Source organism: Lissotriton vulgaris, chromosome 4_1 (assembly GCF_964263255.1).
Source record: "Lissotriton vulgaris chromosome 4_1, aLisVul1.2, whole genome shotgun sequence".
NCBI classification, from domain to species: domain Eukaryota; kingdom Metazoa; phylum Chordata; class Amphibia; order Caudata; family Salamandridae; genus Lissotriton; species Lissotriton vulgaris.
The window spans coordinates 1,702,638,902-1,702,663,474 of NC_141691.1; the positions used below are offsets into that span (position 1 = coordinate 1,702,638,902).

A 24,573-nucleotide genomic window follows, 5' to 3' on the forward strand; every position below is an offset into this window, starting at 1 on the left:
TTAAACTTTTGTTATTGGTGGCCCAATTCAACCGAGGGCACCCAGTGGCTCCTGTGGGTATGGCAACATGAGTAGCCAACTATCCTGCTGCCAGCAGGCTCCCTGCTTGAATAACACCTCTTCTGGTGCAAGGCCTGGGACCAGCAGCTGTTTTTTTCCACCCACAAGAATTTAATTTGGGCATTGTACACCCCATTCACATGGAGAGGCAGCACACTGCCATATGTCAGGAACAGTCGCATCCCCCCCCCCCCCCAAACCTTCATTTTCCTGGGGGATAGGGTCCCTAGGACATCCTTCAATTGGACCCAAGGGTATGTGGTCCCTGAGGCCAATGGTGAATCTGGGGAGGGGGCCCATATATGCTCCCTCCAGAGCTCAATCATGGTTGAAGACCACGGCGACCCCTGGGGCTTGGCCCTCCACCTAGGGAAATTGAAAATATTGTCATGATGCTCCACACACTTCATTCTCAGACTGAATCTTGGGCCCTGTACACCAATCTGCAACATTATGAGCTAGTTTTGCTCCTGGTGGCCATCCCTAGCCATTAGGGAACCTTTTCTTCAGTCCTTCTGGCCTCTAATCCAGAGCTTTTTGCAGGGAGCTGGGTGTTTTGGCTCCCTGTCCCAGACCTGTTATCTTCCTAACTCCTGGTGCTCTTCTCCTGCTTCGGGGAGACTCTTGCGTAGCTCCTCCACAGCCATACAGGAGGACACTTACCCTGCCACACTCCTCAGGTCTCTCAGCATCCTAGCTACTTGGCGGATACCAGTGTCTTAACAGAGTTGTAGACCAGTGGTCAGACGTTTGAGGGGAACCATCAAGGCCCCCCCCAACAGCTTCATTCCCCTAACTGTTCTGCAGGGGGCATAAGGTGACCAGTAACACTGGCCCTGGAAAGACCAATCTAAGTCATGTGGGTTAGTTATAGCCCATTGTTTCAGTGCTTAATGTGGCTGCTCCTTCCACCAGGGCATCCTATCGCTATTGTCATTCCCAGGTCCAGTATCTTCTCATCTGACTCTCCCCTATGCAGGGGTTTGACTTGGAGGTGAAATGTTCTAGAAACCGGGCACCCCATGATAGTTCTAGGATGCCACATCATCACTCTGCTCCTGTACCAACCCTACTGCACAGCATTTCTGGCCATCCAACAAGGTGACTTCAAGTTGTTCTGAAAAGAGCTTCCATGAGAGTCTGAGTTCCGCTCCTAGATCCCTTCCCACCAAAACTTCAAAGGTGAGCCCCTCCGGTGTTGGACCCAGAGATTGGCCCCTCATCCTTTATTCCAATGGACCTGGGCTGTCCCAGTTCAGGTGCAATGTGAAAAGCTAGAAGATGCAGAGTTCCTAACTACCCCTTCATTTTGAAGGAACTAGGCGATGCAATGTTAATTGCTCTATTGTGTGGGGAGTCCTTTGATACTGGGAAGCAGAGTAACTAACTTGGCTCAGTAGGAAGGACAAAAGCCTTGAATCTGATGCTGATGTGAGCCAGGGAAATATGCCACATCTTAGAGTCATATGAAGTGTTGACATATTAGGGACCCTTAGGTTTATAACTCACTGGACCTTTTACAGCTTAGTGGACAAAACTATACCTTAGTGCAGATTTATTCTATGATGTGTAATACAGTGCAAGCACCACAGACCTTCAGTAAACGCTACATACCTGCAATATGAATGCCTACTCACATTATAAGGCCTACCCCAGGTAGGTACAAATCAAATTTTCTTAAAAGCCACCTTTTCACTGAGATGGGTTTTCGCTGGTTTAACAATGTCCTGCAATGATTTACCAACAACTGAAATATAAGGAAAACAGAAGGAAAAAATAATGCCAACATCCAGCAATGAAAACCACATGTGCAGTAGAATAAGTACAATTTAAAGGAGATATGAAGTGACTTATTATAGTTAAATTCTGCTACAGGAATTCAGCAAACCCACTCCTTAAGGGCTCTGAAAGGACGCACTAGAGATACTGTTCAATGACTACTCTTTCTTCTGTCCATATGCTTGAGGATGATAACTGCTTCATTTGCTGGTTTAGATCACTAGAATGTTCATTATAGAGTTCCTTAATCTTAACGTGAACTTTGGTCCAGTCAGATAGGTTACTAGGTAGAAAACGTAGGCTTACTTTGTCCGTCATGAAAGGTTTTGCCACGATTGGGGAGGTAGGGATTGACTTTAATGGAACTAAATGTTTCTAAGTCAGTTAAAAGGTCAATCCCCCATCCTGATAACAGCACAGAATTCAGAAGGAAGTTAAGTCCACAATATCATTTATACATATGGATGACCATGGTTGAGTAGGATGAGACAATCCTATAGATTTGCCATGATAGAATTCAGACTGATTACAGACTCCAAATGATGAGACATAAGATGTATAAGTTTCAAGATTTTCAGACCTCAGAAGGAACAAGCTATTAGATCTTTTGGGCGATGAAATCCAAGACACGATCCTATTGGGGAGTCCATGGTGGAATATACCATTTTAGCAATAGATGTTTGTAAAGCTATAACAGGCACAACATTTATTTTAATGTTCATTCATTATGTAAGTGTCTTTCTTTCATATATGTAACTGTTGAACTTTGTAGCATCCATTCTATGCAATTCCTTGACTAAAGGGCTTATGGTGTTTCTTTGGCAATGAGATCACGATGTACTTCACATAGCTCGATCACAGGTAATATCACAGAAGAGGGATTTGCTCCTTGAATTCATGCGAGAAAGAGCATCCACTTTCCCAGTCTGTAAATGACGGTAAACTGAAATCTGGAAAAGAATAACCTGAATCCGGCCTAGCTCTGGTTCTCACAACTCTTGGACTTTAAGAGTCCCAAATTCATATAGTGTGCCCAGGCAGTCGTAAATTAGCTCTTTCTAGGTAATGCCAGTATCAGAAAGCATCTTTATTTGCAGGCAATTTACAATCAAATATTTTGTAATGCTCTGTCAATGGGAATAGAAAGCTACTCAGTGTACCTCTTCTGTCTTTTCATCACACTGGGAGAGGATGGCCACAGCTGCTGAAGTGGCTTGTTCTGTGCCAAATATAAATGGCAATGACACATCTGAATGTCTCAAAATGGGAGCTGTGATAAAAACTTACTTTAATGCTGCAAAAACGTTTTCTTGTCCCCAGTGAATCCATCATATTGTGTCAAAAAGATAATTGGACAAACCAAGGCGGAAAATGATGGTATTTACTGTCTTGGAAAAAAGAAGAACAAATCCAGTAAAAAAATGGACTACTTTGACGTTACTTGGTGCCGGCCACTGCAGAATGGCTTGAATTTTCTCCATATTCATGCTGATGTGTGCAGCTAAAATAATGTGACCCAAAAAAGAGACTGATGAAATCATCTGAACAGTTGGACAGTTTTGCAAATAAGCTGGGTTAACAGAGTCGCTGCAGAACTGTTCTGACGTTATATTTATGTGCTTGGAGAGTTAATCTAAATATTAGTATGTAATTTAGGAAGTTGACAACAAAGTGGTAGAGCATACCATGAAAGAGATAATTAAGGAAATTATAGGATTCTGTGGAAAAATTGCAGCGAGCAAAGGACATTACCAAATCTTCATAATGTCCATATTTTATGTTGAATATATTTTTCCATTTATGTAATTCCTTAATTCACACTAAGTTATAGGCTCTCTGGACATTATGTTTGGTAAACCAACAGGAAAGATATAAAAGGTAGAAGATGTCTATTTAGTTACGTAATTGAATTCAGTTTTGTATTGTCGGTGTAAATGCGGAGACCTCAGTTTTGCTTGAGAATGAAAAAGATCTGAGAATTCAGAATGATGAATAAAGCCCTTGGCAAGATTTTCATTGATGTACTGCTTTAGTTCCTACTGCTTTTTCTCAGTCAAGGTGTGTTTCCGGCTGTGTGTTATCTTAGGTCATGGAACAAGATCAATGACACAATCATATAGACAATAGTGAAGAAGTTGACCAACTCCCTTTTCACAAAATGCATTAGAAAAGTCACTGTTAACCATAGGTATGAATTATTGTGTCTTAGACGCCATTCATGACATGACTGGAGAACAGTTTACGGTGAGTTTTAACTGAGTTTAGCGTCAAGCAGTTTCTTTGCATCCAATTTGCCATGCGAGACATGTAGCTACAGAAATTTCTTGCCTCCTCTTCGCCATCAGATGATATAGACACCACACTTTGTGTCATCCACGTAGGAGAAAACTACAAAACTATAACTGTGGATGAGATTGACTAGAGGGGTAACAGATATTGAAAAGCGCTGGGCTAAGAGAGGACCCCTGAGGCATCCCACAGGAAAGGGAGAAGGGGTCCGAGATTGAAACTGCCAGCTCCACAGTCTGTTGCCTATCGCATAAGAATGAACTCTGCAAGGTCAGTGCTGGATTCCTAAATCCTATGACTGGGGCTGATTTAGGAGGAGTGAATGGTGGACCGTATCAAAGGCAGTAGATAGATCCAGTAAAATCAATGCCACCTTTCCACCTTGTCAACCACCATTCTCAATTCTTCAGATGCTGCTACAAGTGCTGATTCCGGATTCATAGCCCTCTCTAATATCTTCGCAGGGAGGGGAAGGTGAGATTTAGGCCTGTAAATTCTCACATCTTTCGGGTCCAATGAAGGTTTTTTCACCAAATGCAGAATGGGGGCTTTTGTCCAGATAGCGGAGAACTGCCCTGTGGTCAATATCTTATTTAGTAGATCTGTAAGCAGACCAGCTACTGATCTAGAGATCTCAGGTAGGACCCGAGTGGGGCAGGAGACTTGGTGGAGTTAATGAGATGAATCTCCATTTCTTTAGTAAATATGCTACATTTTCCAAACTTTACAGCGTTTGGGCCATTGTGCGTTTGTAGTGTCCAAACCCTCTATGGGCCAAAACACCTCATTCACAAAAGGTCTTCTGGTTTTGATTGAAATCCTGGAAGATAAGATGTATTTTGGCCTGAAAGATCTCTGCCAACTTTTTGCAGAAAGATTGGTCGGGGTTGAAAGTGCTGCCGTTACTGCCATTACTAAAATTAGACAAGGACTTAACCGTTTTGAACAGTTTTCTGGTGGGATCCTTACCTGAACTTATCTTTTCAGTAAAGTGTTTGAACTTTACTGCAATGATTAGTACCTCATACTCCATAAGAAACCTTCTATTAGTCTTTTCTTCTGGCCTATCCTCCCTGTTAGCTTTTGGAGTCTACATTTCTGAAAGCTTTCAAATTCTTGTGAGTACCAAGGGGCTGATGGGTTTTTCCTACTGCACTGCATTAGTTTTTCTGGCACCTGTCTGAGAACTGCAGATTCTAACCAACTATCTGGTAATGGGTTCAAACTGGAGAGAATACCATTTAATTAATCAACAATTAGGTATTTAAAAGTTCTGATACATTTGTGCAGGGACCCTTATTAGAGGGAGCATTAAGTGAGAGAAAAATAGCCTTAAGGACAGGCCATAATATTGGCAAAACCTTATCCAAACTCAGATCATGATTGTTAGTAAATACTCCATCAAGACTATGATTGGCCTGGAGAACGGGTTCCTTTATGAGTTGCCTAAGATTGAAACTATTTAAGTTATCCACCAGATGATCAGTGTCAGGGTTGTTTCTAAGCTCTAAATAGAAATTAAAATTGCCCATAAACGTAAAATTTGGAAAGTCAACACAGGATTCCATGTAATCCACTACCTTTTGGATAAAATTACCCCTAAGGCCTGGTGGTCGGTAAATAAGAAGGCATGAAAGGAATATGTATGCCTAACATTCAAGTTGGAAGATGGCTGAAACATTGCTTTAAATTTCGATAAACTATAAAATGTACATTTTCTATGGGTTTCTAAAGGGAGCAAATGGATCAGCTGCAGGATCCATATTAAGGACCTAGCAAACTATGAGGAACTTTCATGGTGGATGCCAGAAGCTTAGCCTCTTGCCTTCGGTAAGCCTATATGTTTGGTCCCTCGTAAAATAAGTACTGGATACCCAACTCAGGTGGGGAACAGGAAAGAAGGGGCATGAAAGGTAAAAACACTGGTTCTGGGAAGACACTCTCCGAAACCCCCAAGGCAATACACCATAGATGTAAACTACGGGAGGGTGTCAACGACAGCATAATTAAGTTCCACAGGAGGTATTACCAGCGAAAAGTAAACAGAGAATGGGTGAATCAGGAAGGCCCAGCCGGACATCCAATACCCAAGCTTCAAGTAAACCAAGGGAACTGTTCGCAATATTTACTGATTTTTACAGTTTAAAAGCAGAAAAATACAGAAAATTGGGGTTTTCAAGTGACTGTCCACACCTTTGTTCACGATTTCTAGGTCACTAGCTGTGCATACTGACTGCATTATGTGGTAAAAAAATAGGATGAGATTTGCTTACCTGATTGCGCATCTCAACATACGCTTGTGCTAAAATGCTAATATTTTCATGCGGGTGGACAGTTATATTATACAGTTATATTATATTTGACTTTTTAATGTGCTAAAACCAGACTGGCGCCAAAGGACGAGTACACATTTATGTTTTCATTAAAGGTGAAAATAGGCAAGTTCTGACTTCATTTATTCACAAAACACTAAATAAATAAATATAAATAAATACCCAAAAAATGCCCGAAATGTAAATATGGATAAATAGAGACTGAAATGTTGCAAAAATAAATACCATGAAACTGGGAGCCCTAGTTATACGTGTGCTGAGTACCAGACAGGATACACCGGCCCTGATGCAGGAAGGAAACCTGGATCTGCCGCTCTGTTTGGCTCCTAGTTGGGAATTATGGCTTGCAGGTTCCCGTGCCCAGCATCAGATGTCTGCTCCTCTCCTGCCACGGAGCCTCTGAGTTGCCAGCTAAGGAAGAAAGGTAAATAAAAAAAATATTCTGTGTTTTTCTGTGCATGTGTAAGTTAAAGTGTGTTTGTGAGTGGAGAGAGAGTATGTGATCGAGTGAGTTTGCATTAGATTATTGTGTTCGAAAGTGTCAATGATAATTAAGGTGTGCGAATCAATGAATTAGTGAGTGAGTATGAATAAGTGAAAGAGAGGGAGCAAATACAGCAGAATAAGTTAGTTAGAACAAGTGAGTGAGGAAACGATTGCGAGAAAACGTAGGAGCGAGTCAGGGGTGCCACATTCAATGGTGGAGAAAGTGCAGTTGCACCAGTGCACATAGGGCCCCAGTGCAACTGCACCTGCTGCACTATTAAAGCAGAACTGTACCCCAGGAGTTCAAATCAGACCTGTGTGCACCAGCTGAGTCTGAGAGTCTGCGACTGTGAAACTGTGAGTGTGTGCAAGTGCACGTGTGAGTGAGAAACCGTAAGTTTGAGTGTATGGGTACATTTGTGTGTGAAGTCACCCAAGGCAAATTTGAAAATGATGAGGTGAAGCAGTGGCAAGTATTATGCCCTCCACTTTCAGAGGTCACCAGCCGCCACTGTTGAATTACCAACATTTAAAAGTGTGCTTTTAAGTCTTGCAACTTCTCTGCCCCCATTCCACAGTTTACAGTGTTTAGACCTTGAGCTCGGACAAGCTACCCACAATAAGGAGAATCAGGATTACATTTGGGAGACTAGGCACCTCACTCTATAACTATATATGAATAACTATACAATTCTATCGTGTTCTGCTACACTAAAAGGCCAATGCCTTCTTCACCTAGGTCACAAATTATTTCTAGACCACTAAGGTAGGGAGCTACTGCAGAGCAATATTGAACGTACATTTCATAGGCTCGCATATTTGGAGTTTTTACTTTAAACCATGCACAAAATACACAAATCATTACTTCTGAATAACAATCTTTATTAGTCATGTTTAAAAGATACATTGGGTTCCTTATCCAGCATCTATGTTTGAACATTTATCATTGGACAAAGACACAAAGTTTATTAGTATTCTTGTGCTCAGAATCTTTAAAAGGAAGCATATAATGCGGTCACAAATGAGGATAATTTAAAATTATCTAATTTATCCCTGCACATTCCAAATGCATTATGCTACTTTCCGATTACATAATAAGTGCCTTTTAAAGTGTCTCTGTGGTACATTTAACAAATGGATGGCAACACTAACCACCGGTCTTTCAAGAATTCCCCCTCCCTATAGTCCTTGTGATATCACCAGAAAAGTCAAATTCCCCATCAATTTGGTAAACTCACTGAACATGTCTTTTCATAGTTGAGTTGAGATGGAATGTAGAAAGTGTTTGTTTATATCCGATAGTCGCCAATGCCACTGACAAGCACAGGTGACAGCAGCATATTTCCATATTGTATCCAACAGTCCAATTATTACAAGCCCATCTCTAGCAAAAGACTGCCCACACTGGTTTTTAATATAAAATTAGGTCATATCAAATGGTTGCTTTAGAAACCTTTACTTCATCCCCTTCAGCTGGGGCTCTCCGTAGGACAACCTCTGGATGTAGCTTGGTAGAAAGATGCTTATATGTATTTCTCTAAAAAAAGGACCATCACCTAAGGGTATTCCAATAGGGCCCTGGTCATATTCAGGCGAACCACAGTGGGAACGATGCCTGGTTCTATTTCCTGAAGTTATACTGATACAGGTGTGTTGTTATACTGATTCATGTGCAGCATAACCGAAAGCCTACATACACCTTCTCAAATGATGTCTTCCAGCTGTTGTATAATTCTTAAAAGTACACTTGAAACTTTAAATAAGGTTGCTGTGATCTTAGGTCAAAGATAACGTAAGCATTTCAAACAAAATGCGTATTGCTTAGAATTTAATGCAAGCTACTTCAATAAAAGTCACAGTTGCGAAGCCATTGTAGAAACACGGACACGCAGGTAGATCTCAAAACAATAAAAAGGAAAGGTAAAATATAATAAACACAGAACTTAATTGTAGCAAACAAGTATGACACATGTAAACATAGCCTCAGTATTTGTAGGTTTGGAAACTAGCAGCAAAACAAACTATTTGCATATAATGTAGTGCAATGAGCATTTGTTCTTAAAGACAACATTTTTACGTTTTCCTCTGCTGATCTTTCTTCTTATATGCCTCCAACAGAAACTTGTTTGCGGAATATTTTTTTAAATGTCCATTCAGCACCTTCCAGAATCTCTATACTTCAGCATCACTTGTTATAAAGTACAACTATAAACAAGTCTATGCAAAGCTGTGCTCTGGATAGCTGACTTTTATGGCTCCCCAGTAACATGCGCGAATAAGGCAGACCACACCCAAAAGATATGCAATCGCCCAAGAAACATATGTTGCATGAAAGCGCCGTGCAAACTCCTGTGTTCCAACCTGCAAAAAACACAAGATGATGGCTAGATGTTAGAAAATAGATTTACGTAACAACAAATGAAAATTAAAACACTGATTAAATATCTAAAACCTTCATATACCTAGGCAAGTTCCACTGCATCTTACAACACAATTTGAATATCTGCCCACACATTGCGAAATAAATTAAAACACACCCCTTATCAAAGCAGAGTTCAACCACAATCAAAGACATAACAGCCTTCTTTGTAGACATTCTTAATACAACCCAAAGCTCACAAGCAATACCCCACAAGCAGAAAGCATGACGCTCAAGCCTCCTTGGGAGAGCTTTCACCAACACAGCTAGCCATGTTCTGGCTTTAGTCTTTGTCCACAATAACAATTAGGATGTACAACTACAGCCGCAGATGAAACATTCAATGACTACTGTTCAACGAGAAATACTATCCTGACATGACCCATGTAGACCTCATCCTATTCAGGTCCATGAAAAAGTAAAAATCAGTTAATGTTATAACACACAATCCAGTCCCTTCGTTGAGTACCACAGGACTCAAATCCCACAGTTGATCCAATTGATGGTTTACATGGAGATATTACTACTGATCTCTGGGCCCGAATGAAGACCAGAGGGATGCAAAGAAGATCAAAGCACTGCAACCTGCCGCTAAAGTTATACTCAGTAGCAATAGCTGAGGTAGGACTTTGCAATTCCTGGATTAAATTTTTAAACGCGAACCTCCTTGAAGATTCAGACCAGGGGCATAACGTTTCCCCCCTCTGTGTGGCTGATGTCATAGGATTTCCCTGCCCTCATGGGGCTCCCTGGCCAGCTCTGCACTTTCCAGCAGAAGCTTTTTCTTTAATTAACAATGCAGGGCATAAAACCAGCAGCTGCCACAACTGAATGGTAATTTGTTGCTAGCGAAAAGGAGCTGATCCCTGTGAAAAGGCCCTGTCTGTGTCTTTAACTTTAACTGGGCACCTGGTCGGGCGGCACAGCTGAGCCGAAATGAAGAGAAGTAGAAGTGAGATAGGAAATACAAGGGAGACGGGAAACAAAGGACAGGCGAGAGACTGAGGAAACATGGAACCTGGTATGTAAGATACTTGTGAAAGTGGCACATGGTAAAGAGATTATTGCTGTGAAAGAGCAATCAGAGTGACAAAGAGACGTGTGATATACATGAATACTGGAAGAGGAAAGACATGTCACGGAGTAATTGTTGGCGGACATAGACCAGCAGAATTGTATCTATCATTCATGCAACAGGTGTGGTGACAGGAGGTTTAAGCATTGAGGGCTCTACTGCTCCCTAAGATGACTTTCTTTTTTGAACACCCAACTGGAGGGAATGGACTCATATCCCTGTATTCCATTAGAGGCAATTGCACCATGGTCAGCTACAGTGTAAGAGGAGAGAAACTGGCAGGAAAGAGAGGGGTGAGATGTGGATGAGAGCATGCATGGGGAGAGGCAAAGTGACCGCAAGTACAAGAGCTTTGTGAGCGACAGAGCAGTAGAGCAACGCTGACATACAAGACAGAAGAGGAGAGAAGAGATATAGGGAGACAAAGGGGAAAGGGGCACAAAAGGAGAAAAACAGTGTTGAGTTAGTAGGCACATTCTCTTACAAATGCCGTAATATTGAATGTTTTATCTTGCATAATACTATGGACAAAATAATCTACTTCTGTTCGATGACAAAATGATGATCATATGTTCTAGTATCTGATTGGTGCATATTCAATGTCCAAATGTTTGCTATATTCTTTGGAAGTTTGACGTCATTTTATTTTAACATTAAGATTCCCATGAGGACTGCCCCTGTTACATGTTCTCTTACTCTTCAGGTTACTTAGGATACTGTGAGAGTACTCTTTTTTTTGTTGGCCTGCAGCTGCACTGCTGCTCTTTATGCCTTTCGATTTCTAGATTTGTAAATCTAGTCATTGGCCTACTTTCAGGTTTCATTTTCTTAGTTTCCTGCTCATGGCAGCCTACAGGCATAGTTCTAATGTGAGCATATGTTTACAAGCCCTTTTTAAAATTTCTTTTTTTTTTACTAAAGAGAATGAAGCGTGCATATTGTTTATTTATATGATTTTGGATGCCTCATAGCTTCTTTTATCAGTACAGTGCCCGCTTCACGGACAACGTGCTTCATCTCATCATCTTCTTTCCCTACCAGCGCAGCGGAGGAGGAGGGGATTGGCTGCTAGGTTTAGATCACTCCTCACCACTGCGAGGAGCAGCCTCCAGGAACACCACCGCCTCTGCCTTTCTTAGGGGAGCAGCGCCTCACCCCAGGTAACGGCAGAAAAGGCTCTAGCTGGGTGGGACAGGGAAAGCCACGATATGGAAGTATGTCCCTGTTTGTTTCCCCATCTGTAGATGGCAGGCACTCCTTTGGAACGCACAATTACAACTTCTCTAGCAGTGCCGGCCATCTTGTTGATGTATAAAGCTTGTTTCACTCGGAGTTTAGCAGCAGTGAGAGTGTGCACTGCACGCTGAGGCATCCACGCTTCCGTCCACACCTTCTTGACTGGTACAGAAGGCTTAGTTCAGATTAGTTTGATCACATCTGAATGTGAGCACACGAAGTTTGATTTACATCAAGAGTTGCTCTACTTGGCTCAGAGGCCTCCTTCCTCACTGCGGTACGTGACGGGAAACCTCCCTGGTTATCGTTTGTGCCAGCTGGGGTTGATGATAGCTGTTATTTAAGACCCATTGTGTCTTGTCAGTGGCTCGGGGTGCAGCAGTCAGCAGACCATTCAGGTTTCAGGGAAAGCTAAAGGCTGCACTTCGGATAATAAAAAACATTTGTTTTGTTTTTTTAATCTTTTTTGCTGTATAAAGACACAGCTGAAGGGCTCCGTCTGGAGTTTTATGGGCACATATTTATAATGCACACTGGAGACAGGGGGAGTTCTACCCATTTCTGCTGCCATATAATCAAGGAGGTTTATTTTTGTTGCCGTATTCACAAACTAATTCAGAAACACTAGCCTACCGGAGTTCTGGTTCATTATTATTAATTTTAAAGAAAAAACTCCTATTAGGGCACAAGTGGCTGTGGTAAATGTGGAGGAAACATGGGTATGTATTCATTCAGTTGTCACTTACAGCATCAGTTTGTGTGCAGCCCACTCCAGAAGGCACAGGCACTTTTTTGTGGTGACATTTGTCTCTTTGGAAAATGAATCAGTGTACTTTTTAAATATTTTTGTGCTAGTGCAAAACATGTGCCAGTGGGTAGATCTCAGTGATAAAACTATCTCTGCTCATTCAGAGTAGCAACTTGTGTGAACCTACTTGCTTACATTCCTTATCTGCTTAACCCAGAAACTCTTACAAAGCAGGTTATTGGAGAAGTGTGGCTCAATGGTTTGACATTCGATGCGCCTTGCATCGTTATGTTTAATTTACGCTGCACCACCACTTTACCGATCCTTTGATTCATTTCTTACAGATTGGTCATCCTCCAATCACGAAATGCTCATCTCACTACTTCTGCCCCTCCCTTCTGCCCTCCCACACCTTTCCTCCTATCGCGGCAGTTGTACCTTCCCTGGTTTCCCGCGTCATCTAAACCTGCCCTCCTGGCCTATCAGTATATTGCTCTCAGTTACCCCGCCAGATTGCCATGGTAACACACGGACAGCGCTTCACTCGCCCGTCCCGATACGGAGGACAGGTAAATGCTCGCAGCCGCGGTTGTACCGCTTGTTACCCGATTCACTTTGCCATTGTTCCTACCTCATTACTGACCTGTTCCCCTCTTTCCCAGATTTATTCCCCTCTCGCCGCCGATCACGCTGGGATCAGCGTAGACCCTATAACGGACCACGTTGGCGCTGGATTACTTGTCAACCTTTGGTAAGTTTTCCTTTTGTTTCCCCCCTCCTTTACGAGAGGCACTTTCACCCCGAACATCCCCTCCTGCCAGCCTTGTGATCCCATGTGATCGCTGACCTCTTCCCCCTTTCCACAGATTGTTCATCACTCTGAAATCCGGCCGATCACGCTGGAACCAGCTCTTACCATTCCACGGACCACGCAACTCAGGTGGACCTTGCAAATCTAGTCTTGGTAAGTTCACGTTATGCTCCCCACCTCTGACATTGGAGGTACTCCTCCCCCAAATTCGCCATTCTGAATTGCTCTCACCTTTCACCCCCCAGCCTGACTGAACCAGAAGTACCCATCCTTTGAGCCCGCATATTGCTGCGCCACGGGACGCCCACCGTGACACCCGCTCCGACCCTCCAACTTACGGATTTTTCCCGCCAACCTCCGCTACCAATCTGTTGCCTAACGGTGAGCATTTTCCCAGTCCCAATCCCCTGGACCTCGGTTCTTTCCTGCCACTCACTTAATGTCCCTTTCCCTTTTTACAGCACTGCCTCCAGCCCCCCTTTTGTCCTGATGATGATCCCAACTCTTATCGATCGAAACGCTGTTGACTCTCCAGCGAGATTCTAGGCGCTTTTCTCACAGTGGTTTACGCTAAAAATGAAAAATGAATAACAATGTTTTGGAACTAATTTGAAACCACTCTGTTGTTTTTATTCACTGTACATAATTGCACACTATACACGTTGCGCCGTCCACGCTGCTTTCACTGTCACTTGTGTCGCCATAGTGTCACTCACTTTTGCACTCGTGCACCTTGTACAACCTTGGGCTGTCACGTATTATTTAATAATTGCAGTGTTGATAATAACTGTTAATTATAATTTTCCTATACTTCTTGGAATGTTTATAAATATGATGCCTTGAGCACATAAACGAATCAAATTGAGTCTCCTTTCTCTGTCTGGATAATACTATATAGATATCCCCAATAACGGTCTACAAATAAATACTGGTTGGGATATTGTTCCTTGTATATAATTCTCTACCCCAATCCCAACAAGGTTGATGGGTTGATACTCCTGTTTTCTTTTACAAGATCAATGGTTAGAGCGGCAGACCCGGATGCAGAGGTCTGGCCCGGGACCAGGGTTCAATTCCTGACGCTGCAAGGTCTTGGGCTCATTGTCTGTGGACTCGATAATTATCGCCTCGGCGCCTACTCTATTCATGGGGTCCCACGCTGCAACTCTGGGCAAAAGCTTGCTTAATCTCCACAACGGCCCCTACAACACTGGGATACCTGGCTTCACCTTGGGGGTGCCCAGGAGGGGCATCTCACAGGGAGAGCCAGGAAGGGTTCCAGAGCGTTTTACAGCGCCGGGACGCCCCGGTGATGGGCAGCTGTGCGCTTTACAAGTATACTACATTTACATTATTGAGCACTGTGTAAAACTTGACGTTTGCTTCAGGCCATCAATTTTGTCAGCTGTTGAACTTATCACCATAGGAATTTAGAGGTTTGGACGTGGCACTGCTTTCCAGGTCAGTTTGCCATTTTATGTTTTGTTCTAAGTTATGTGTATTATGTAATATTTTATGTAATAGGACAGTGTGATTCTGCAGAAAGTACCCCCACCCGGGTTGAAATGTAATTATAATGTAAAATAAATATGGGCAATGTAAATTGTGTAAATGTGTAGTGTGCGGTCTGGTAGTTTTTGGAATACACATTCCCGCATTCTAATTATTGTAGACGGACTGACACACACAACCACACCAACCACCTGGCTGCTCTTAGTAGCATATCCATGCTATATAAAATACCTAGGATAAGTACTTTATGTTGCTGTGGTCCGTATACACAGGGCCACTAGATTGATGTGGCAGGAGTGTGTCAAATTATGCGGCAAGGTTGAATAAATTATGTAGCAAGAAAATGCAAATTATGTAGCACAATGCAGCACATTGTTTAATACTATTAAGCCATTATTTTGTACTTTTTACATTGGGCATTGGATGCACCTCATTAGTACCAGTTTAATACCCAAATATAGCAATAAGCAACCGAAAGGTGACTAGTCAACCTTTGCAAAAGACCTTCCACTGTGCAATAACATGTGCCACTGTGTTTTAGTAACTTTTAAACCATTTGGGCTTGAAACAACCTTTTATTTGTTAAAACTTTCAGATTATGCATCAGATGATGGATTAGGTAGCAAAGGCAGCAAATCTACAATTATGTAAAACTCGCTGCGGCGACACAATCGCATAATTCCTGCAGCCCTGCGTATACATCATGCTGCTTGTTCCAGATTGTTTTCTGAGATGTATGTGGTCTCAGGTCATATGTTCTGCTATAGGTGAAGGTGCTGCCTGCAATAGAAGGTTCTAGTTAGTTCATGTCCATAAGCAGAGTCTGGAATGGTTAAAGGGGCTCTGGGGGCACTCCCCGAACCCCTTGTGCTATGGTGTCTTTAAGCTGACAGCAGACTCTGGAAACGGAATATGGAGCGATTAATTCTAGGTGCAGCTCAGAATTGAATTATGTAGGTTAGTCTAGAACCAAAGTACTTCAATGCTTAGTATTTCATTTGTAAATCCTGTTCACATGCACTGGCACAGTGAGCGGTCCATCTAGAACTTAGTCAAGGTAGTTCAGAAATGTAATGTTCTAGACCCCCATGTGTGCTCTGGGTAGTAAGTTGATTGGACTAGAACTTTGCACTGAAACATAACATGTTTGAGCTACCCAATCCGGTCGTGTCCTGGCCTAGTACGTCAACCCTCCCAGAACCTTGCAGTTTAATGCTTTATATTTGAGCTCCTGGACACAATGTTGTGTATTGGCCTATTATGTCAACCTTTCTAGAACTGTATAGTGCATCAATCCCTCTAGAACCGTGCAGAAACCCGGGCTCTCAGTCCCAGTGAATTGTGGCACAGCAAATCTAGTGGTCCAGAAGAGTGTACTGGAGCCAGAATGTTCCGGTTTTAGGAGAAGGTTTGTTTTACCTCCCTGCCCTGAAGTGAGCTGTGAGTGAAGTGCACATGTGGCTGCACATTAGGCCTGGTCGGTAAATTCCATTCCGGTTGGGGAATTTCGCGTTCTGCCGAGAATGCAAAATTGCCCAAAATTCTGCGTGCCGCGACTTCGCGAAATTTTTTGCTTGTTGGCGTTCTCAAAATGCATGTTTGCCAGATATTTCCCCTTGAGCACGCAAACAGCAATTGCGAACAGCAAAAAAGCATCGCGAACAAGCAATTCCGCTTGTTTGCGGAATTTCTGCATGTTCGCAGACATGTTTTACTGTTTTGCGGAGATTTGCGTAATGAGATTACGCAAATTCCGCCCACCCCTACTGCACTTTTGATTTCAGCACCTTGGGGCATGACACAAAGGCCAAACTATTCTTTCCATAAAACAGATAACTTACAATTAGAGAAATATTTCACCCGAACAGTTGTACTAATACTTAATGGCACTCATGTTAACATCCCACGAAGGATGAATAGTTATCTTTCGCTGAGAATCTGACCTGTGATGTACCGGTCGAACAGGTACATCCTGGTAGAGGATGCATTACCCTCCTAAGCTATCCCACCAGCTTCAGTTAGACCAAGAAGTTGCCTGAAAAGAAGGAATTGTGCAGTGAATGCGGAGACGGGAATTGGCCCCTGCAAGATATAGAGTGCCTGTGTTGAATCATTTATTCATTCTGCTTATGAAACAACTATTCCTCAGAGGTGTTGACTTATGGACAACCATTTTTTAGGTTGAGCCTATCAAACAGAGCTAGGTGTCCGGTTGCAAAAGATCTATTGTAGGTTTACAGTCGGCTTAGAAACTGCCCATTAATTACCATTGGTTGGCTTTATTGTTTATTGCTTGCTTCTTATTCAATGGCTTGCCTTCCTCTTCCTGTGGTTTTAGCTCCCCAGGAACTTAGCCTTGTTACGATACTTTTGACGGCAAAGCACACAGGGTAATATGCTGCATGACTAAACACTTATAAGGCCTGAAAGGTGAGACGTATTGGCTATGCCAATGCTTGTTTACAAAGTACCACAAGAAAGAAGTTAAGTGTTGGTGAGAGCATCTTAGTTCCGGATAATTGTAAGGCAGGCCCATACATCCTTTTGGAATGTGACCCTCTGTATCTTAAACAAGCACTGCCTTCCCTTATGAGTAAATAAATTGCAAGTACATTATTTTGGAATAATGAGATTGGTGTTGTAAAAGTAATATTTTAGTGCTGCCCACTCATGTATTGTCATACTATGACAATTGTGTGCTCGCTTTGTCCAGAACGTTATGAAAACACATGCTTTTTGAGAAACAGCCAGACATTCTGCAGTGATGGCTCATCCAGGCACATCTAAGCTTTCCAATGTGTGTGGTTGTCATTGAGGAATACACAATGTCCAACTGGTAGCTGTAGCAAGTCATGTGACCCATAGAAGAGTTACAGGCACTAAATGGCTAGGGCAGTACAATGCCAACTTTCTAAAAGTGGCATTTTCAAACTTGTAATTTGCAATTGGACTGCACCAAGAGAGAGGATTTTCCATTACAATTCCAAAAACACCAAAAATTAACTGGTTACCTGCTCCCATTGGCAAATTGTCACTTATTAGATGTAATAAGGTAACTCTAATGCTAGCTATGTAGGAAGTAAGCCTTGCAGTAGTGAAAAACAGATTTCGTTTTAGGAGAGTACCAGGACATGTAAAACTAAAACATGCATGTCCCACTTTTTAAATACACTGCACCCTGTCCTCTGGTCTGTCCAGGGTCTAACCTAGGGGGGACTTAAATGTACTCGAAAAGGAAGGTTTGGGCCTGGCAAAAGGTTTATTTTGCCAGGTCGAAATGGTAGTTTAAAACTGCACACACTGGACGCATTGGCAGACCTCAGATATTTTTAAATGGTTACTTAAGTGGGCGGCACAATTAGATGGCGTCCTAGGGTTGTCATTTATTAGATATTGGACTTCTTTTTTTCCTAGCCATTCTTCTTCCTCTCCAGTTTATATTAAGTTGATTAGTTTTGATGTAATCATTTTAGTCAACTCTTCATCCGTTCTTCAGTAATGGCATTCATTGGATAATAGACAGAAAATTTCTGCTTCGTACTTTTCACGCTGTAGGATCACAATTGCACCGCCTTCGTCCATGGGCTTTATTATGATTCCCTAATTACTCATCAGTTGGTCCAGTGCCTGTTTTTCATTTTTTGTTAAATTCCACTTTTAAAAAGAACACGGAGGACGCAAATAGGTCCAAACTGCAAAAAGATACGGTCAACTTCAGTGAAAAAAAGACCTACCCAACTGGAGAGGAAGAAGGTTGGCTAGGAAAAAAAGAAGCCCAATATCTAATAAAAGACAACCCCAAGACACCCATACTGTACGCCCTCCGAAAGATCCACAAAGACTGGGAAAACTTTAGTGAGTGAAATTCCAGCTTCATAAGAGACACCATGCAAGCTACCTCACTGCTGGAAGGTCAACCCTTTGAGACCGAACAAGAGTTACTGGTAACGTTGGATATAGTTAGTTTATATAGTAACCTTCCTCAAGAAGCGGGACTGGAAGCCCTCCATTCTTTCTTGGATAAACGAGTGCAGCCCCAAAGCGTGCCCACATTTTTCCTATTACAATTGGCTTAGATATGCCTCAAATACAATTTTTTTCACTTTCAATGAAAATCCATTCCTACAAGTTAAGGGGACCGCAATGGGGTGTTCTTTCGCCCCAGAAATGGCCGTGATGTTCATGGCCTTATTTGAGGACAAATGGATTTACAGCAACAACCACTATGATGGACACATAAAAATTTGGCGTCACTATATAGACGACGTGTTCATGCTGTGGAGAAGAACAGTAGAACATCTACAAGAATTTTTAACCTGGTCGAACAACAGGAATCCGGATATCCATTTCACCCCGAGTTTCAGCAAAATAGAGATGAATTTCTTGGACCTCTTGGAGAAACATGAAGAGGGGATTTTATACACAACCCTATACACAAAGAAAACAGACAATAATTCACTCCTGTATTCCTCAAGTTTCCACCAACGAAATCTGCGCGAGAATCTACCATACAGTTAGTTTTTAAGAATAAGGCACAACTGGACCAAGAAGGAGGATCACTGCAGCAATGCTAGAATTCTTCTAAACAAATTGGCTGAGAGAAATTATCCAAGAAAATTACTGAAGCGTGCAAGAAAAGGGTATGGTATACTCCTAGAGAGACCCTCTTGATACCAGTAAAACCAGACAATATGCCACTGGTCTGCGTCACCACGTTTTCTGGTCTTACCAATAAAGTGAAATAAATTGTACGAAAAAATTGTACGAAAAAACTGGAACACAGTGAAGGGACTAGAACCGTTCACACATACACCCACCTTTACATTGTAGAAAAACAAAAGCATAAAAGAGAAGTTAGTGCGCACAAACACCGTAGAAAAGAAGAGCGTCCAGTCCCTTCGCACAATGTTGGCCGTACCTCCGATCAAAGGACATAGGAGGTGTGGAAACTGCATTTCATGGAGCAGAACAATTGAGGGTACCCAATTCACATACGGTAACAAATATGTGAAGCACAAATTTCAACACACAATGTCAGCTATTGTGTAGCATGCCCTTGCCTAAAAACCTACATTGGAAAGACCACTCAGCCTATAAAAAAAGAGGATAACCAAACATCACTCACAAATAAAATGCAAGGTATTAAATGCACCGATGGTAACACTGTATCGACAAAGGGCACGGCCCGAATGACATAAAATGGACAGTGTTAAAGCACGTAACCAGAAACAACATTGACAATCTACTGTCCAGATTTGAAAACAATGTATCTGGGAACGATCGAGAATGGTCTAAACAAAATGAATGCGATAACACACTGTGGATAACAGGAATGTGTGCAAGCAATGGAAGAATACCGCACGTTACCAAGGCTACAAGTTGGGTACAACAGCTGTATACAACAAACATCGCCCCAATTCAAGGATTTAAATGCTTAAACTACAAAGCGCCAGGAGGGAATCCACCTAGGAAATACAGCTAAATAAGAAATGTTGTCCTTTATTGAGAATCAAGATATGTGCAAGCGTTTAGAAGATCATAAGACACTCGGGTGCTATTGAGGCATTATATAAAACAAATCATCAAGGTAGATTAATATGCCATACCGATAGCACTGAAAAATTCATCGTCATGACGACGACAACACAGGAAGTCAGGCAAAGTCAGGCCAGATGCGTGTCATACGATACTTGCGTAACCAGGTCAAACGCACGCAAGGAAGTACGACTGGGAATTTAAAAATGCCTGGACAACCAAGCAGCTGAAAAACGAGGATCCCAGATGGGAGCACAGAGACATATGCCCCCACTATGAAGATAGATTAAGGTACGCTGGAAGAGTTGCAGGGAACGCCGGCATTTACAAACTCTAAACGCTGATCCAGTGAGCATGCATGTTGAAAGCTCACTGATAGAATTGCTTTAAAACACCTGATATAACACTGACCACTAACTGATTCATGGGGAATGTATGAGGCACGTATATGTCTTGAACATCCTATGTACAATGGAGATTAAATTATTACGAAACAAGCGCACACTAATGCTAAATATAATTTTAACATGCGCAGCACTTTTTCACCCTAAATTCTTCTTTTTCTTAAAAAAATCACAAAGAAGAGAACCCTTTAATATACAATCAGGCGACAGTGCATGCCTTAAGATTAAATATAAATACTAAGCCCAGAGACTAAAGGGACCTCTTTTCTTTCCAATTACAACCACTGAAAGAAACAAGGCAAAAAGAACATACTGAACTGAGGAGCCTAGGTGACTGTAACTAACTGCACCCCTGCGTATCAAGAAAAAAAGACACGGTATGTAAGGAGCCCATCATAAGTATCATCTAAATGTCAAATATTCAATCAATCAATCACAGCATTTATATAGCGCACTACTCACCCAGAGGGTCTCAAGGCGCTAGGGGGTGGGGGGTCCACTACTGCTCGAACCGCCAGGTCTTGAGTTGCTTCCTGAAGGCGAGGTGGTCCTGGGTCAGGCAGAGGTGGGTCGGGAGGGAGTTCCATGTCTTGGCAGCGAGGTAGGAGAAGGACCGTCCTCCTGTGGTGGCTCTTCGGATGCGGGGGACGGCGGCGAGGGCGTGGCCGGTCATTCGAAGCTGGCGTTTGGGAGCGTAGAAGTTGAGGCGGCTGTTGAGGTATCCCGGGCCTTGGTTGTGTAGGGCTTTGTGTGCGTGGGTGAGGAGTCAGAAGGTGATTCTCTTGTTGACCGGGAGCCAGTGCAGGTCTCTCAGGTGTCCGGAGATGTGGCTGCGACGGGGGATGTCCAGGATGAGTCGTGCTGAGGCGTTCTGTATCCGCTGGAGTCTCTTCTGGAGTTTGGCAGTGGTTCCGGCGTAGAGGGAGTTGCCGTAGTCCAGACGGCTGGTGACGAGGGCCTGGGTGACCGTCTTCCTGGTCTCGGTGGGGATCCACCGGAAGATCTTACGTAGCATGCGCAGGATGTTGAAGCACGACGAGGAGACGGCGTTGACTTGTCTGGTCATGTAGAGGGAGGAGTCCAGGATGAAGCCCAGGTTGCGTGCGTGGTCTGCTGGTTTGGGTGCGCTGCCTAGGGCGGGGGGCCACCAGGAGTCATCCCAGGTGGAGGGTGAGGATCCTAGGATGAGGACTTCCGTCTTGTCCGAGTTCAGTTTCAGGCGGCTGTTCTTCATCCATTCGGCTACCTCTTTCATCCCTTCGTGTAGGTTGGCTCTGGCGGTGGCGGGGTCGTTGGTGAGCGAGAGGATCAGCTGGGTGTCGTCGGCGTAGGAGATGATGTTGAGGTTGTGCTGGCGTGCGATGTCTGCGAGGGGGCTCATGTAGACGTTGAAGAGGGTTGGACTGAGCGAGGAGCCTTGTGGAACGCCGCAGATGACTTCGGTGGCTTCGGATCTGAACGGAGGGAGGCGGACTCTGTGTCCTTCCGGCGAGGAAGGAAATGATCCACTCCAGTGCCTTCTCCTGGACTCCGACGTTGCTGAGGCGCTGTACTAGGGTACGGTGGCAGACAGTGTCGAAGGCCGCGGAGAGATCTAGGAGGATGAGGGCCGCTGTTTCTCCATTGTCGAGCAGGGCTCGGATGTCATCGGTGGCTGCGATCAGGGTGGTCTCGGTGCTGTGGTTTGCCCGGAAGTCAGATTGCGAGGGGTCGAGGGATCCGTTGGTCTCGAGGAAGGCGGCCAGCTGCTTGTTGACAGTCTTCTCGATGACTTTTGCAGGAAACGGGAGCAGCGGTAGTTCTTGAGGTCGGTGGGGTCGGCTGATGGCTTCTTGAGTAGGGCGCTGAGTTCGGCGTGCTTCCAGCTCTCCGGGAAGGTAGCGGTGTCGAAGGAGGTGTTGATGATGTCCCGCAGGTGGGGTGCGATGACAGCGTCGGCCTTGTTGAAGACGTGGTGAGGGCAGGGGTCGGTCGGAGATCCGGAGTGGATGCAGTTCATCGTGCGGACTGTGTCTTTGACGCTGATCGGAGTCCAGGCGTGGAGGGTGGTGGTGGGGGCGGAGGTTCGGTCGTGGCGTGCGTCGGTTGAGTGCTGAAGCTGTTATGTATGTCCGCGATCTTGTTGTGGAAGAAGGAGGCGAGGGAGTTGCAGAGGTCTTGCGAAGGGGTGATGTCGTTGTTTCCGGCATTGGGGTTGGAGAGCTCTTTGACGATGTTGAAGAGTTCCTTGCTGTTGTGTGCATTGTTGTCCAGTCGTTCCTTGAATGCGGTTTTCTTGGTGGCGTGGATGAGTTGGTGGTGCTTTCGGGTGACGAGCTTGAGGGCAGCCATTTTGTCCGGGGTTGGGTCTATGCGCCAGGTTCTCTCGAGGGCTCGGCAGTTCTTCTTGGAGCTCTTGAGTTAGTCGGTGAACCATGGGGCTTTCTTGCTGCCGGGTCTGCTAGGCGGGGTCCTCAGGGGGGCGAGGTCGTCTGCGCAGTCGCTGATCCACTTGGTGAGGTTGGTGGCCGTGTGGCTTGGGTTCGTTGTGCTGGTGGGTGGGTTCATGCTCAGGGAGGTCGCGAGCTGGTCGGCTGTGATCTTGTTCCAGCTTCTGCGTGCAACCTGTTGCTGGTGGTGGTGGATCGTGGTCCTTCCGAAGCTGAAGTGGACGCAGCTGTGGTCCGTCCAGTGAAGTCCGGTGGCGTGGCTGAAGGCGATGTCCTTGCTGGATGAGAAGACGGGGTCGAGTGTGTGTCCGGCTTAGTGGGTGGGGGTGGTGACCAGCTGCTCGAGTCCCAGGTTTGCGAGGTTGTCCAGCAGGGTGGTGGTGTTGCGGTCGTTGTTGTTCTCCAGGTGGAAGTTGAGGTCCCCGAGGAGGATGTAGTCAGCGGAGCAGAGGGCGTGCGGGCTGATGAAGTCGGTGATGTCTTCGCTGAATTGTGTGCCTAATATTAGAGGTAATAGACTCACAGTATTCTCATTTCCACTCACACAGGCAATATACGTCCTACCTGAACACAGTCAAGCCCTGATGAAGCCATCGCGTTGGTCCCCACTCCCAAAAAAGATCGAAACGCATTGGCTTTTATCACCGAGAGGCCTAGAGCAAGCAAGGAAAAGATCACGCCAAAAAACAGGTTTCTTGAGCTTCACTGAACAAGCTCAAGAATAGAGTTTGAGAACAAGTCTCTGACCTCTCTAGGACCTATGAAATAGACGATATTGAGGACAAAAATAAAAAAGGACCCAATAACAAAAGCAAATCAGTAGGAAGACCGGTTCTAATGGGAATCTTTCTCTTCTGAAAAATTGGCAGTATTTCTATATTAATATGTGATGTCGTTTTTATGTGTGTAAAAACTTTTGTTGGTTAGTGATAAAAATATATGTATGTAATGTAAATAGTGTTTTTTGACAGCTTTTTTGAAAAATATTTGTTAAAAAAAAGTTAGAGGTTAATGTTTTAATGTATCATGTAAATGGAACCTTCACGTAAAACAACTGAAAAATAATTCAAATGAATGAAGCCCAGCGTTCATGAAAAAGGACTACTGTGGCATAAGTAACGTCTCATTTATGGTTTCAGAGGTATTCTCTGTTTAGCTATCACACTGGGCAGGTAGGCAGCAAACCCTTCCTTTTTTTTTTTTACTGCAACACTATACTCTTTCTACTTTACTACTGCTGAAAATCCCAAAGTGAGACTTCTGGCAAAGAAAAAAAAAAGAATGCACAGCGACCAATTGATGATCATCTTGTTTCCCTTTTATTTCACAGGTGATGGTAGGAATTCACAATTCACCGCAGCCCAATGTCCTGTACATTTTGGGTGGGATACTCTGCTTCAGGGAGAAAGAAGTAAAGCTATGCCTACCTCAGGCACATGTGAGTAATTAAATACTTC

General features: G+C 43.7%; 1 protein-coding gene across 1 annotated transcript in view; it reads right to left on the reverse strand.

The window, feature by feature from the left end:
- Positions 1 to 7,812: 7,812 nt before the first annotated feature.
- The window catches only part of PIP4P2 (phosphatidylinositol-4,5-bisphosphate 4-phosphatase 2), a 347,658-nt gene continuing 330,897 nt past the window's right edge, over positions 7,813 to 24,573 (reverse strand). The window contains exon 7 of the mRNA XM_086965980.1: positions 7,813 to 9,308. Within this exon, the coding sequence (XP_086822106.1) occupies positions 9,165 to 9,308 (144 nt within the window). The 3' untranslated portion in view covers positions 7,813 to 9,164. The remainder of the gene's footprint in view (positions 9,309 to 24,573) is intronic.